Genomic DNA, 17,895 nt, shown 5'->3' on the forward strand with positions numbered 1-17,895 from the left:
GGTTCCTACCACCACATCTAATTAATCATTTAATTGCTTCACTGAGTCGAGTGTACGAAGTTGCACAACTAACTGTCCATAATAAGAAGAAACTGCAAGTTGCTCTTTTTAAAGACAATGTAGTATTTGAGTTAAAGCAGACAAAATTGAGAAAATTGCTTTTAATGAAATTTCAAAATATAATTCAGGTTCAGGTTCTGGAATTTGGAACAGGTGCTGTTATCAAAAGAGGTTTGTTCAAAGACATTGGCGACTTTGTGACAGACGAATTACAAAAGATAATACATACAAGATTCAAAATGCCAAATGTAGAGTTTGAGAAAAAGTTTGATTGTGGCCTTACAGAACCAGAACTAGTGACAGGATCTAATGAATTTAGTGAGGAGGAGATAACAGAATATCTTTGTGGGTCATGTACAACACTTCATCCATTTATTGGCGAATGGTCAAAGGAAGGACATGAAGTGCTGTCTGTAAGTGAAAGTTTAAATTAAATTAAAAGTTTGATAATCATTTTAATTATATATATACGTACATCTGAACTCAGCAGCTGTCGAGGCTATAAATGTCAAGGTTAACTTCTAATATCGTATACAGAAAACAATAACAACCATACAGTTTGATGTTAACTCCATTATATCAGAACTGCTAAGGCGACGTATACCACTGACGTCAACCTTAGATACATAACAGTAAAAAGCGACGTCTTGACTCCCGCGGTATTCTCGACAGCAGCAGATACATACAAGTCACAGAATTATAGGTATGTTATAAGTACCTCTGAACCACTGATGACTCTACAATAGATTGCATCATTCGGATCACCAGCAGTGATGGAGATACAAGGGTGACAATACATTCTGTATAATTATATAACTCATCATAACATCAGCCCAACAATGTTATATCCTTTTTTTTTTTTGTCAGGGGCGATTCCAGGATTTTGGAAGGGGCAAATTTACTTTCGTTATTTATGTACCAAAAGTTTTTCCCTGAAACATAAATTATCTTTTATCCTGAAAAAATAGGCTTTATGGACATTTATATGTTTACAAAATATATTCCTCGTGACATAGAATTTGTGAATAGAGTAGGACAGTGTTATTTGAATGTCATTATAAGTCAATCATTGAAGCATTGACCTTTAGCTCTGTACTCATGTTTTCAAAGTTTTCAATACATTGACGTGCCATTTTAAACAAATCATATCTTATGTCTTCATACATAGGGCAAACCATTTCGTGTTCACTAACAAACGTGTATACCATAATGCGGAAACGTAAAATCTAAAATTTATAAAACAAATGAAAGCTTACGTCAATAGATATAAACAATTCACCAAAGTTGTATGCAAATTGAATAAAGCATTTTTGAGTCAACGTCCGACATGTTGACGATGGATGGACGGATGGACATTGGAAACTATCAACTATACATGTACATATATGTTACAGTAAATTTGTAAAATCATCGATTTGGTATGCTGAATCTAACCAAGTATTAAGTTTTGGGATTTTGGGTCCTGTTTTTAAATTGGTTCACATTGAGATCCAAAGGGTCCAAAAATTAAACATTAGATTTTTTATTTTTGGTCTCGTTTTCAAATTGGTCTACATAAAGGTCAAAAAATAAACTGTGTTTGATTTCAACAAAAATTGAATTCTTGGGGTTCTTTGATATACAATATATCGACCTGAGACTGAGTATCGATTCCCTACCCATATTCACCCAGATTTATTTTAGTCTGACCAATCTAAGCAAGCATGGTGTTCCTTTGGCTGTCAAACTGCTAGTTTTCGTTTGAGTCAAACTACGTGTATCTCGATATATGTCTTTGGTCCGGCTGAATGAGGTTCTATAATGTTTTAGAGATTTTTAAATCTTAAACTTAGAAGAATGCTGTCTTTTTAAAACAGTGGTGATCTTTCAAAAACAACTTTTTTTGCAACCTATTTTTGTAGGTGTCACAGAGTTCTGAAAAAATGCAAAGATCGGACCCTTACATAGAAAGCTTTAGTCAGAATACAGCTTTTTCTACAAAGGTAACAAACTTCTGTTTTTAATACGTATATATAAGTAAGCATTATGCTAATTATTTTGCAAATATTATTAGGTAAAGATGTTGGATGTTATAGATTAATTATGATCATTTGTATTACTTATACAACACACCATTATTTTGTCAATTCCAGCATCTTTGTTTAAATTAATAAGGGCTATTGTGACAATGATTGTGAACTATCGATTGCTGTTGAAATGAAAACAACTGAGTCTATTCATATAAATCTAATATGAATCAAACTGTTTCACATGAGCATTTATAGCTTATCTGACCATGTGATCTTGATTTGACTTTGCGTCTGGTTTCTGTCATTCCTGTATTTAGTTTATCTTCTTTTACCAGTGTCTTTTATCCGCAACAAATTATCGGCGCCATATAGTGTTACCCTTGTCCGTCTCCCGGTCATTCTGCAACAAACCATTTTGTTTCTAAACACCTTCAGATATTGCGCTGTGTCTTGGTATGTGAGTTAACCATGATGTGTTACAGATCTAGTTTAAGTTTCGTTCCGCTCTGTTAGTGTGTGCCGAAATAATGGGCTTTGGACTTTTATAAATTGTTGAAATCAGAGTTACACAGGACTTTTTTCTTAACGCTTGCAGATATTAGGCTATTTTTTAGTATGTTAGTTAACCATGCTGAGTTACATATTAAGTTTGGTTCCGCTCTGCTATTTTTGGCCAAAATTACGGGCTTTAGATAAATTAATGAAAATCACAATTGTTCTGACTTTTTTTTCTAAAAGCCTTCAGATATTGGGCTAATTTTGGGTATGAAAGTTAACCATGATGTTTTGCAGATTGAGTTTAAGTCAAATTCCGCTCTGATGATTTTTGCTAAAATTATGGGTTTTGGTGATGAAAATCACAGTTATACAGACTTTTTTTCTATATGCATTTAGCTTTTCAGCTGATTTTTGTAAATGTGAGTCTTCCACGATGAGTTTATGTTCTGTTCTGCTGTAACAGATTTTCATGTCGTTTCAATACATCTTGTTAGATCTAAAGTACATCAACTTTTTGTTTGCTGTAAGTTTGAAATTTAACTGCTCATTGATCAAGGAAATTTTTCATCACACCAGTATTGGTCTTGATATCTGGATACCATGCACGTTTTTGCCCACATGTGTTGTAGAGATTTTTTATATTGTTGTGAGGGTGCCATTGGTGTCGTGTCGGTTAATATAACACAGCCTATATTACATGTATTTACCACACATAGATGAAATTATATATATTCAAAAGGATCCGATCGAAGGTTATGATTCAGACACAAGTTTCCATTTTGTAGATGTATCACCATTAATTTTATATTTTAAATATGAATCCATACTGACTCATAGAATAATTGGTTGGAACCGACTCTAAACTATACATGATTATGTAATGTGGGGTACCCAAATTGCTTCCATGCTTAAATTCACATCCATAAAAATTGGATAAATGAAGATTTGTATAATTTCTACAAATATTAAAAACAACTCGATAATATTTTATGATTACCATTCCTTTTTAGCTCACCTGGCCCGAAGGGCCAAGTGAGCTTTTCCCATCACTTTGCGTCCGGCGTCCGTCGGCGTCCGGCGTCCGTCGTCCGTCGTCGTTGTTAACTTTTACAAAAATCTTCTCCTCTGAAACTACTGGGCCAAATTAAACCAAACTTGGCCACTATCATTATTGGGGTATCTAGTTTAAAAAATGTGTCCGGTGACCCGGCCAACTAACCAAGATGGCCGCCATGGCTAAAAATAGAACATAGGGGTAAAATGCAGTTTTTGGCTTATAACTCAAAAACCAAAGCATTTAGAGGAAATCTGACATGGGGTAAAAATGTTTATCAGGGCAAGATCTATCTGCCCTGAAATTTTCAGATGAATCGGTCAACCCGTTGTTGGGTTGCTGCCCCTGAATTGGTAATTTTGTGGAAATTTTGCAGTTTTTGGTTATTATCTTGAATATTATTATAGATAGAGATAAACTGTAAACAGCAATAATGTTCAGCAAAGTAAGATCTACAAATAAGTCAACATGACCAAAATGGTCAGTTGACTGTTTAGGAGTTATTGCCCTTTATAGTCAATTTTTAACCATTTTTCGTAAATTAAAGTAATCTTTTACAAAAATCTTCTCCTCTGAAACTACTTGGCCAAATTAATCCAAACTTGGCCACAATCATCATTGGGGTATCTAGTTTAAAAAATGTGTGGCGTGACCCAGTCAACCAACCAAGATGGCAGCCACGGCTAAAAATAGAACATAGGGGTAAACTGCAGTTTTTGGCTTATAACTCAAAAACCAAAGCATTTAGAGGAAATCTGACATGGGGTAAAAATGTTTATCAGGTCAAAATCTATCTGCCCTGAAATTTTCAGATGAATCGGTCAACCCGTTGTTGGGTTGCTGCCCCTGAATTGGTAATTTTGTGGAAATTTTGCAGTTTTTGGTTATTATCTTGAATATTATTATAGATAAAGATAAACTGTAAACAGCAATAATGTTTAGTAAAGTAGGATTTACAAATAAGTCAACATGACCGAAATGGTCAGTTGACCCGTTTAGGAGTTATTGCCCTTTATAGTCAATTTTTAACCATTTTTCGTAAATCTTAGTTATCTTTTACAAAAATCTTCTCCTCTGAAACTACTGGGCCAAATTGAACCAAACTTGGCCACAATCATCATTGGGGTATCTAGTTTAATAAATGTGTGGCGTGACCCTGTCAACCAACCAAGATGGCCGCCACGGCAAAAAATAGAACATAGGGGTAAAATGCAGTTTTTGGCTTATAACTCAAAAACCAAAGCATTTAGAGGAAATCTGACAGGGTAAAAATGTTTATCAGGTCAAGATCTATCTGCCCTGAAATTTTCAGATGAATCGGTCAACCCTTTGTTGGGTTGCTGCCCCTGAATTGGTAATTTTGTGGAAATTTTGCAGTTTTTGGTTATTATCTTGAATATTATTATAGATAGAGATAAACTGTAAACAGCAATAATGTTTAGTAAAGTAGGATTTACAAATAAGTCAACATGACCGAAATGGTCAGTTGACCCGTTTAGGAGTTATTGCCCTTTATAGTCAATTTTTAACCATTTTTCGTAAATCTTAGTTATCTTTTACAAAAATCTTCTCCTCTGAAACTACTGGGCCAAATTAATCCAGACTTGGCAATCATCATCTTTGGGGTATCTTGTTTTAAAAATGTGTCCGGTGACCCGACTTTCAAATCAAGATGGCCGCCACAGCTAAAAATAGAACATAGGGGTAAAATGCAGTTTTTGGCTTATAACTCAAAAAACCAAAGCATTTAGAGCAAATCCAACACGGGGTAAAATTATTACTCAGATCAAGATCTATCTGCCCTATAATTTTCAGATGAATCTGACAACCCGTTGTTGGGTTGCTGCCCCTGAATCGGTAATTTTAAGGAAATTTTGCTGTTTTTGGTTATTATCTTAAATTTTATTATAGATAGAGATAAACTGTAAACAGCAATTATGTTCAGCAAAGTAAGATTTACAAATAAGTCAACATGACCGAAATTGTCAATTGACCCCCTAAGGAGTTATTGTCCTTTATAGTCAATTTTTAACAATTTTCATAAAATTTGTAAATTTTTATTAACATTTTCCACTGAAACTACTGGGCCAAGTTCATTATAGATAGAGATAAATGTAAGCAGCAAGACTAGTAAAGTAAGATTTACAAACACATCACCATCACCAAAACACAATTTTGTCATGAATCCATCTGCTTCCTTTGTTTAATATTCACATAGACCAAGGTGAGCGACACAGGCTCTTTGGAGCCTCTAGTTTTAAGAAATGGATGCCTGTAACATATTGCTTACGTTGAAAGATGACTTTTGTGGACGTCGCATGGCGACGTTTCCAAAGATTTATCATTTTCCAGTGAATACTTCATTATTTTGACCTCTACTGTGAATGTTTTGTGTTTATCTATATTTATCAAGCTGTGTTGAAAGACTTGCATAATGTCATAAATCATAAGAAATACAAATTGTTTAATCTATAAGAACGATTGTAGGATTTGTGCTGCTTTTTTGTCAAGCCTGCGACATAATTATTAATAGAGGTAAACCGGGTAATGAGAAAATGAAACATATTGTAAGTTCATTTTTAAAGGGCCAGGTGAGCTTTTCTCATCACTTGGCATCCGTCGTCCGTTTAATTTTACGAAAATCTTCTCCTCTAAAACTACTAGGCCAAATTTAACTAAACTTGGCCACAATCATCACTAGGGTATCTAGTTTTAAAAATGTGTCTGATGACCCCGCCCGACAACCAAGATGGCCGACATTGCTAAAAATAGAACATAGGGGTAAAATGTAGTTTTTGGTTTATATCTTTAAAATAAAGCATTAAGAGCAAAACTGACGGGTTAAAAATGATCATCAGGTCAAGATCTATCTGCCCTCATATTTTTAGATGAATCTTAAACCCCGTTGCTGTCCCTGATATGGTAATTTTATGGAAATTTTGCAGTTTTGCATTATTATCTTGAATATCATTATATATAGAGATAAACTGTAAACAGCAATAATGTTCAGTAAAGTAAGATCTACAAATAAGTCAACATGACCAAAATAGTCAGTTGACCCCTTAAGGAGTTATTGCCCTTTATAGTCATTTTTTTCGCCTGCTAACCAAGATGGCCGACATGGCTAAAAATAGTACATAAGGATAAAATGCAGTTTTTGGCTCATATCTCTGAAACCAAAGCATTAAGAGAAAATCTGAAATTTTGCAGCTTTTTGTTATTATCTTCAATCTTCAATATTATTAGGAGCATCAGTGGCCGAGTGGTCTAAGTAGTTACTACTGTAATCACTAGCCAGTCAACACTGAGTTTGTGAGTTCGAACTCGCTTGTGCGGGTGCACTCGACTCCAATCTTAATTGACTAGGATTGTCAGTTTTCTTATCGAAGGTCAGTGGTTTTCTCCGGGCACTCCGGCTGCCTCCACTAATAAAAACTGACTGCTACAAAATAGCCTACATCCTAAATGTGGTGCTTAAAGGTGGCGATAAAACACCAAAAATCAAGTCAAGTTTATATTATTATAGATAGAGATAAATGTAAACAACAATAATGTACAGCAAAGTAAGATCTACAAATAAGTCAAAATGACCAAAATGGTCAATTGACCTCTGAAGGAGTTATTGCCCTTTATAGTCAATTTTTAACAATTTTCGTAAATTTTGTAAATTTTTACAAAATATTTTCCTTTGAAACTACGGGGACATGTTCATTATAGATAGAGATAATTGTAAGCAGCAAGAATGTTCAGTCAAGTAAGATCTACAAAATCATCACCATCACCAAAACACAATATTGTCATGATTTCATGTGTGTCGTTTGTTTAATATGCACATAGACCAAGGTGAGCGACACGCCGTGAGGCTCTTTAGAGCCTCTAGTTGAATAACGAATGCAAATTTGTCAACCAAAAGTTTTGCTATAAATTCGAAATCATGTCGGTCTGTATTGCTATAGTGTTTGGACATTTGCGCATTTAAAGCAATTGAAAGCTTGAGCTTCAAAAGTCTACATGATTATTGACTGTATACTGCAAATTATCCCTTTAAATCATGTTATAAATAATAATACACAAGATATAAAGTAAAATCGTTTTCTTAAAACACTGCAAACAAAAATCATTCTGATTGGTATAGCGTTTTGTCATAACGTCTATTGAAATGAACCGTGGTATAATAGAAACCTCGACCTCCCTCACAAAATGTTATCACACACTATAAATTCTATAATGAGATTTTTTTTAAACCAGGGTGCTAACTTTTTTAAGTGGATTGTGTGAAATGTATATGTTTTTGCTATCCAAAAAGGTTCGTTTCAAAGGAATATAATAAGTAAAGGAATGTATCAATGCGTTATAATGACATACAGGTGATGATAAAACAATGAATTATAAAAATAATTTACTCAAGGCTAATGTGTACATATGTGAAGGTAGAATAAAAATTATGTAATACTTTAACATCTTTTGAAAATTGGCATATAGAAATGTGATACATGTATAATGTACGATATACTTAAATTGTTTTCTTGAAGTTAAACACAGGTAAACTCTATATGGCGCTGTGAGACTTGAAAAACCAATGGCTGAATACATAGGGATTTTGCATTTTTGCATTTTTGTTGTGAGTCTGACACCTAAAGACTTTTTTTTTAAGTTTTAAAATTATTTCGTAAATAAATCTGTAGCTGACACAGAAACATCTTACTTGTTAAAGCTGAACAGATATTTTACTGTTTATAGACGAAAGTACATGAAACGTATCATAATGGGTTAAGGAGATAACTACACAGAAAAAAAGACAACGACCGATTAGCCAAAATAGCTAACTTCGTCAGGAAAAACGACATTCCTAGTTGAAGAATGACTATTGTTTATACATCGAGGTGAGCGAAACATGAATTTATAGCCAGTATGTTTTCTCACCCCCGCTATTAATTCTACTGTTTTTTATGACATGTACGAGTTGCCTATCTTCTTTTCATAATAGAGGAAACAAAATAGAGGTTGCATACATGTACTAGATAATAGACTCTGTATTTGATTTGTTACTCTTGCCCTTCCGGAGAACCTGATATCACTCCTGCTTTGTGGTGGAGTTTGTGTTGCTCAGTCTTTATTTTTATATGTTGTGTTTTGTATACTGTTGTTTGTCTTTTTGTTGTTTTTTCTTCTTTTTTTGCCTTAAAATTGTCAGTTTATTTTACACTTATGAGTACCTTACTCCTAAATTTATCAAAATAATAATGAGTACTAACACAATTACTAATATATCTGTTAAAATTGAATACTTTCATGAGATTATGTTTTAATAGTTATAATAGACATGCTTTATTAACTGCAGGTGCGTGTTAGTGTTAAGAGAGAGTATTCAAATCTATCTGAAGAGCCTCCAAGAAAACGCAGTTTGACAGAGGTACATGGATATGATATCACACTAATTTCCTTTTTTGAAACTAGATATATTATACATGCTAAAAACATTACCATTCCATATTCCATTGTTTAAAAATGAAATTGATTAACAAGGAGATGTTTATGAAATAATTAGGAAACATTATATAAGACACACACCATTTTTTTAAGACTTGCATTACATGTTTTGTTCTTTATGTGTTCAGTATTGGACAAACATCCACATCTTATGTCTATATAAAACCATCATCTACAGACACAGTAAGATGAAGACAGCATCTGATGAGACAGGCACATCAACATTTGATGGATAAAGTTTTTCTGAGATCTATCATTGAAGAATGGATTAACTCCTACAAAAAAAAATTGTACATGTTGCTGTTAATCATGTTCATTATTTGTTTTTGTTTTCGCAAAACAAATGGATGCTTATCTGGTGGTAGCTGAGTTAAAGCTATTTGTACAAGCTTTTTATTTCAGATAGTTAAAGACCTTATTGCCTTAATGATTTATACATATCCATTATGTTCTGAATTTTTTGTTTAGTATACATGGTATATGGCCATTGTTTTCCCTCATTTTCATATTAATTTTTGTTTTCATTTTTTTTGTAACTATATGTATATGATGGATGGGCATTATGAGTTATATGAAAAATATATTAGCTATACATAATTATTGCAAAGTGTACATATCCAACAGACAGGTTTCACCTGACCTTGACCTGGTTAAGTTTTGGTGATATGGTCACATTTGCACTTACTGTAAGCAAAAATCAATGATTGGTGTACATAATAATTGTAGGACCTTATTTCGTATTAACTATAAGTTGGCCTACACATAAGGTGCACTGTCTTTCTACATTGGATTTTGACATCATTGAATTGGATCTTTCAAATTGGTGTGATAGTACGGTAAAACTTGAATCATAAAGACTTTTTTTTTTACATACCAATTTCAGTAATGAGAACATGTTACCCTTTTCTGACAAAACATAGTGATTAGACTTTTTTCTAAAACGACAAAACTATAAAGGAAACTGTTGATGACTGTAAACAAAAAATTAGACAATTTTGAGCCCATATTTATTTGTCCGTGAATTTGCATTTCAGTTTAAGGGTACACGTGTTACATAGTTTGCTAAAGTAAGGTTTTAAGAAAACCTAAGTACTATTTTTAATAAAAGTTTGCTTCCAGGAGATCATGTTTCACTACAAGGCTTACACATTGGTTGAACATTGGCATAAAGAGAGGTATATAGTGCCATGATTCATACACAATTAAGAATACATGGGTTTCATGAAGTTAAACTTGAGGTGAACAATTTAGAGCTATACACATAAAAAATGTTGTTGATTCTATAGACGTTTTGAATTAGTTATATGACTGACAGACACACAATTTAGTCAAATACAAGTGATTGTCGAACATCTTATCATATTAGAGATAGAGAACATCTTGTAGTGGTTAACATGTTTTGTACGTTGAGACCCAAGAACAACTATGACTAACTCTTTATAAATACCAAAATTTCCGCACGATTCATGATAATGGCTTAAAATAAATATTTGTTTACCAATTTTATATTATATACCTATTGTTTTGCAATGATATGTTTTAATGGTCAAGTCCGTTTCTGAGACACTTTAAAACATACTACTAGTATATTAATATATTAACTGTTTTTGGTTATGGAATACTTGCGAGTGTACGTGGCTACCTTGCAAAGTTCTTCTGACTTTAAGATCAATGTTATATCTCCACGGAAATGTCTGTTTCTCGTGTACTCTCGGCTAACTCTATTTGGTGTGTAAAATGACTGTATGATGTGAATGTCTTTCTGGTAGGTTCATCTGACCCTTACATCATTTTCATGGTTTCAAAAGTCAAGTGATATTATGTCCATGGTACAGTTGATACTCAGAAACTGTAAACAATAGGTTGCTTCTGAAATACTATAGGCAATATGTTAGCTATAACATGTATAATTTGTGTATGGAACAATTGCAATGATTTACATTGATGATTGATAAAATCAGTTGAAAGTAGTACTTGTTGTAAAAACTGTTTGTCTAGGACCTGAATTCAGTCATGATCAGTGAAATAGGTAAGACATTCCAGTGTCTGCACTCTTGTTTTCATAATTATCTTTGACAGCATCCCTGAATATTGTTTTTGAAAAGTTTACTTGAGCAAAAATGTTAGGTCCTATATATCTCCTTGTGACCTAGATGATCAAGTGGTCGAAGTAGTTGAACAACTGCGTCACTAACCTTTCAACACTGAGGTTGTGAGTTTGAAACTTGAACGAGCAATCTTTATTGACTAGGATTAAAAGTTTTCTTTTCGAAGGTCAGTGATTATCAGCGGCATTCCAGCTTCCTAAACTAATAAAAATCTACCACCATGAATAAAACAGTTAAGTGTTGAAATTGGCATCAACACAAATCAATCAATCAAACCATCTCCACGTTTTGTTTTCAAGTTGTTATTTGCAAGAAGTTTTTTTTCAGTTCTTGACCAAGTTTACTGACACTCTAATCAACCAAAAGTGAAGTTGAGCTTTATTATGAAATGTTTTAACCTTTTGCATAGTTCACATCACAATTCTATACTTTTATCTGTTTTTTAGTTCACAAAAGAGGAAATCAATTTTACAAAGATGGGCATTATTGTACTGAATATTCTAGCTGATGCTTCATATGACTTATTGAAACAAGACAAACCAAATATACGTCCAAGGAGGGAATGTGATATAACAAACTTGTACAGTGAGCACAGAAATCTTAATAAACATATTCCAAGTAATTCATGGGGCGGTTCATGGCAAAGAATTCAAAATACCGACATAGCTATTGGAGATGATATTGAGCGCATAAGACTGACAAGAAACGAATTACAACACTCTAGAATATTTCAACTTGATGATAAACGTTTTAATGAATTATGTAACATATTAACCGACCTTTTAAAACGTTTTGATCAGCATAATAAACCAACAACGCTGTATACAGATCAACTAAATGATATTTTGGCAAAAACAGTTTCTGCAGAGGACGTGAAATCAATTGAAAACGAATTAGGTAATAAAATTGAGAATGGAAATGGGGAATGTGTCAAAGAGACAACAACCCGACCAAAATAAAAAAAACACAACAGCAGAAGGTCACCAACAGGTCTTCAATGTAGCGAGAAATTCCCGCACCCGGAGGCGTCCTTCAGCTGGCCCCTAAACAAATATATACTAGTTCAGTGATAATGAACGCCATACTAATTTCCAAATTGTACACAAGAAACTAAAATTTAAATAATACAAGACTAACAAAGGCCAGAGGCTCCTGACTTGGGACAGGCGCAAAAATGCGGCGGGGTTAAACATGTTTATGAGATCTCAACCCTCCCCCTATACCTCTAACCAGTGTAGAAAAGTAAAAGCATAACAATACGCACATTAAAATTCAGTTCAAGAGAAGTCCGAGTCCGATGTCAGAAGATGTAACCAAAGAAAATAAACAAAATGACAATAATACATAAATAACAATAGACTACTAGCAGTTAACTGACATGCCAGCTCCAGACTTCAATTAAACTGACTGAAAGATTATGATTTCATCAATATGCTTTTAACATTTGGATTTCTTGACCTTTTTCAATTGTGTTTCTTTTTGTGCTCAAAGTTCCTTTGGATTTTATCCAGAATTGCTTGTACTAAAACATGAGTGTACATGTATGCAGACTTTAAAATATGTTTTCTTTTACAAATTGTAACTTGGATTGGGAGTTGTCTCATTGGCACTCATACAACATCTTCTTATATATATTTAGTATAGTTATTAAACAGCTTGGTTATGCCTGTTGACTCTGACCATATTTCGGGTTCCATTGTCTGATAATCACTAAGGCTTCTTTTTGTACTGATCCAAATGTTTTAAAACTTTGATTAGTGAATTTCAGTAAATTTCAAACTTGAATATGTTGTGATATATTTTGTTTTATTTCAGGAATGGCTATTGAAGTTGAAATTGAACACCAGGTTAATGTTCCAACACAATAGAGAAATAACCTTATCCGCTTGTTTTTTTTCTAACAAACAGTCATTTATGCACTTTGTGAAAAGTACACATACTACCATAGCAACAGATTCGCCGAAAAACCTATCCTTTATGTATAGAAAGAATCATCTTTAGTAGGGATGTAATGCTGCTGATTATTCATAGAATTCCAGACAGTAACGGGCAAGATGAAAAAGTGGACAAAAGTGAAATTATGGACTTTAGTTAGAAAATTGACCAATATTGGACTGCTTCAGTATTATTTTTAAAACAATAATCGAATGCAGTAAATACTGTTATGAAAATATTACGAATCTTTTCTTATACCATATTAATTATGTACACAAAATAAATACTTGTTTTACCTATGTATTTATGTATAAATGAATTATCTTAATGTTTGTTTCCTTACGGGGATCTAGTGTATATGAGAGAATTTGTTAGTTTTTGTTTGATATTGTCACTGCTCTTCGTTACTTGGTACAACTTAATGATTGCCATATTTGCTAGTTATTTGTCTGTCGCAGAAAAGAAAATGTATTTGAATCTTCAAATTTCTTTCAGTTTCTTGTCCTTGAGATCTTTTAGGTTATCTTTTGTCATACATATAAGGAAAATAAAAACAAAATAATTAATAGAATTATAGTCTTAATATTTTCATGTATTATTTCAAAAATTTGTATGTTGATCAAATCACAGAGCAATAAAAGTTATCAAAGGTACCAGGATTATAATTTTGTACGCCAGACGCGCGTTTCGTCTACATAAGACTCATCAGTGACGCTCATATCAAAGTATTTATAAAGCCAAACAAGTAAAAAGTTGAAGAGTATTGAGGATTCAAAATTCCGAAAAAGTTGTGCCAAATACAGCTAAGGTAATCTATGCCTGGAATAAGAAAATCCTGAGTGTTTCGAAAACTTCAAAGTTTTGTAAACAGGAAATTTAGAAAAATGACCACATTATTGATATTCATGTCAACACCGGAGTGTTGACTACTGGGCTGGTGATACCCTTGGGGACGAAACGTCCACCAGCAGTGGCATCGACCCAGTGGTGTAAAAGTTATCAAAGGTACCAGGATTATAATTTAGTACGCCAGACGTGCGTTTCGTCTACATAAGACTCATCAGTGACGCTCATATCAAAGTATTTATAAAGCCAAACAAGTCAAAAGTTGAAGAGCATTGAGGATCCAAAATTCCAAAAAAGTTATGCCAAATACGGCTAAGGTAATATATGCCTGGGATAAGAAAATCCTTAGTGTTTCGAAAAATTCAAAGTTTTGTAAATTCCATGAATGGATAAATTTATTACAATTTTTAATATTTTGAAAGAGTGTATATTAACATATTGTTTTAGTGGTACTTTGTTTGACTGTTGATCAATTAATCCTATTTGTGTTAACATTTACTTAAAACAGGTGAAATGTGTGTAATTCTTAATTAGAAGATTTACATTGTATTTGTGTCATATGCAAAATAAATATCAGTCAAGACCTATTCAGACTTTGTCCCATTATCAATCTAAAATCACCAGTATGAGACAATATCCGTTTATCATGAATCTGAAATCGCCATTATTAGACATTAGCTAATTACCTAGTTAAAATAAGAAATCGCAATTATTACACAATATCTAGCTGTCATGTTCTAGGGACCGAGAAATCACCGTAATCTGACAATTATACCTGGTTATCATGTTATTGGGACCAATCGTAAATCACCGTTATAGACATATATGATTATCATAATCGAGGGAATAATCAGAAACACTGTTATCAGACAATATCTGATTATCATGTTCTGGGGACCGATCAGAAATCACCATTATCAGACAATATATAGCTATCATGATATGATGATTAATCAGAAATCTCAATTGTCAAAAAATATCTGGCTAGTATGTTCGTGTGACCAATTAGAAATCACCATTATCAAACAATATATAATTGTCATGTTTTAGATCAGGACCAATAAATATCACCATAATGGGCATTATTAGACAACATATGGTGATCATTTTCTAAGGAAAATTGGAAATCACCATCATCAGAAAATATATGGTAATACTGTTTTAGGGAAAATCGGAAATCACCATTATCAGACAATGTCTGGTCATACTATTCTAGGGAAAATTGGAAATCACCATTATCAGACAATGTATGGTCATACTATTCTGGTGAAAAATGGAAATCACCTCTATAAGACTATATATGGTCAAACTGTTCTTGGGCAGATTGAAATCACCATTATTAGACAATGTATGGTCATACTGTACTAGGGAACATTTGAAATCACCTTTATTAGACAATGTACGGTTATACTGTTCTGTGGAAAATCGGAAATTACCATTATAAGACAATGTCTTGCTATTATGTTGTAGGGAAAATTGGAAATCACCATTCTCAGAAAATATATGGTTATCATGTTGTAGGTAAAATGGGAAATCACCATTCTTAGACAATATATGGCTATCATTTTCTAGATAGAGACCTATTGGAAGTGACCATTATCAGACAATATATGGTTATCATGTTCTAGGGACCAATAAGAATACCGGACTTTTCTATTCAACACAAAGAAAATGTTAACCATACGAGATATGGGTTTAACAACTCGTAAGAATTTGATACCGCTTAATATCAATTCTTTTTATTTAGTTCAAGTAGTTATAATAAACTCGTCACAGCCTCGTTTAATATTATTTTTAAATTGAATAACTCAAGTTTATATCAAGCGATATCTAATTTTTACTTGTTATGAAGCTTAAAATTAGGATTATAAGACAATTTATGGTTATCATGTTCAATTGCATGATAGTTGTTTAAAGTCCAGCGGCCGATATTAAATGCAAATCCAACATGGTTCTCTGAAAGAGAAGAGAACTTGATATAGTAAGAGAGTTACTATTATCAAAGGAGTAGAGCCAGTAATCTTAATTAACGGCCCTGTAAAGGAGTTTTTTTTTACTTCAATTGTTTCAGTAAATATAGTGTGTTAATTTGTTTTGCTAAATGTATTATTTTTTTTTATTGTATAATAAGAAAAGTTATATATTTGCTTCATATACTATAAATGAATTAGCCTGAAATAGAAATTTTGAGATATACCTGGGAACCTATGTTTATTCACGACAAAATCTCGTTATATAAGCAGATGTGGTATTATTTCCGGGGTGAAGGATAATTTTTCCAAGGACGCTCAAACTGGTGCTAGGGGCCATCTTAAACTTGTAGTGAAGTTAGAGTTTGTTTGTTTGTACCGTGATGATGGTTTCACTGTGACTAAGATGAAGAACAGCAAAAAAAGGCACTGTTCCTTTGCCTTTAGTGTTTTTGTTGTGTTTTTTTTTGTAATGATTTTTGTCGTGGAAGGATACCCCATATTCTTTAGGTCAGTCAGAGGGCCCCCTTATCAAAAGTTCTGGATCCGCCTCTGATTGGTTAATAGTTGTTTGGCTCAACTGTCAGTGGAAAATATTTCGTGCATGTTCAGGGCGAGAATACATTAAACCTGACTTACGTAATAACTACAAACTAAAGTTGGTAGATTTGGAATGACACGTGAAAAAAAGCGGAAATGTTGTGTTTCAGTACCAGTCTATGGAAGAAGCGTATCGATAAAAACTTTTCTTATATCAATGAGCGATATTGTCTAATATCAAACTGTAAACATGCAGACATTCCATGTGGAAAATGTTGTTTTCGGCAACGAAAAATTAAGAAAATACTAACTTTATAACTTATTGTTCAAATATAAACAACAATTGAGTCTAAATATACATTCAAAAGTTAGTTAGAAGCTAAGGTTTATGTCCGTGTAAAATTTGAGGTGCTGTGTTTTTCTTATATACATAAATAAACAATGCGATGCTTTTAAAATATCAATGCGATATTTTTAAAATATCATAGCGGTGTTTTTGTTATATCAATATTAGTACCGATTAGTATAAGTATTAGACTGTTGTACCCATATTTTGACAATTTTACCTATTATGCCTGTTTTGTTCACGCATAGTTGTAAATATGACAGAATTTGATGGGACGTTCATACACATGAGAGGTTAAGCGCTATAAAACCAGGTTCAATCCACCATTTTCCAAACTTGAAAATGCCATTACTGAGTCAGAACTATGACAGTTATTATCTATTCGTTTGGTGTGTTTTATCATTTGATTTTACCATTTAATAAGGGATTTTCTGTTTTGAATTTTCCTCGGATTGGTGTTCAGTATTTTTGTGATTTTACTTCTTAGTAGTGTTGTATGTAAATTAGCAGTTTTAAGAGCATTGCTTAAATTCAAATTGTTTTTGGTAAAGTCTTACAAATTTCTCAATAATTTTTGGAAGCAAAACTAATCAAATAAGGGTTCAGTAAACAATGCCGTAATCAAATAGCTAAGTATTAAAATGATTGTTCACATAGATAACATTAAGCAAATTTCAAAATGAACGCACCGAAATAATATATATCCGATATGCTCGCAACGCACCTATGGAAGACTTTCATTGGATAACAATGAAACTAACTTGTGACAAAGATGAATCATACTGTCCTCGTTCAGATTGATTCGACAAAATCTGACCTGTACTTTTGAATCTCCTTTTTTTACAAATTAGACCGTTGGTTTTCATGTTTGATTGGTTTAACACTAGTAAAATTTTGTTCCTATATAGCGTGGTGTTTGCTGTGGGCCAAGTCTCCGTGTTTATGGACCTACTTTGATCTATAATGGTTTACTCTAAACAAATAATTACTTTGATGGAAATTTGTCTCACTCGAACTCATGCACCATCCTCTTATATCT

The 17,895-nt window shown here is 32.9% G+C and overlaps 1 protein-coding gene across 1 annotated transcript in view; it reads left to right on the forward strand.

The window, feature by feature from the left end:
• The window catches only part of LOC134691303 (uncharacterized), a 259,838-nt gene extending 245,365 nt beyond the window's left edge, over positions 1-14,473 (forward strand). Inside the window, exons 10-11 of the mRNA XM_063551753.1 lie at positions 11,666-12,116; positions 13,035-14,473. Coding sequence (XP_063407823.1) covers positions 11,666-12,116; positions 13,035-13,087 — 504 coding nt within the window. The 3' untranslated portion in view covers positions 13,088-14,473. The remainder of the gene's footprint in view (positions 1-11,665; positions 12,117-13,034) is intronic.
• Positions 14,474-17,895: the final 3,422 nt, after the last annotated feature.

The sequence above is a fragment of the Mytilus trossulus genome, chromosome 11 (assembly GCF_036588685.1).
Source record: "Mytilus trossulus isolate FHL-02 chromosome 11, PNRI_Mtr1.1.1.hap1, whole genome shotgun sequence".
NCBI classification, from domain to species: domain Eukaryota; kingdom Metazoa; phylum Mollusca; class Bivalvia; order Mytilida; family Mytilidae; genus Mytilus; species Mytilus trossulus.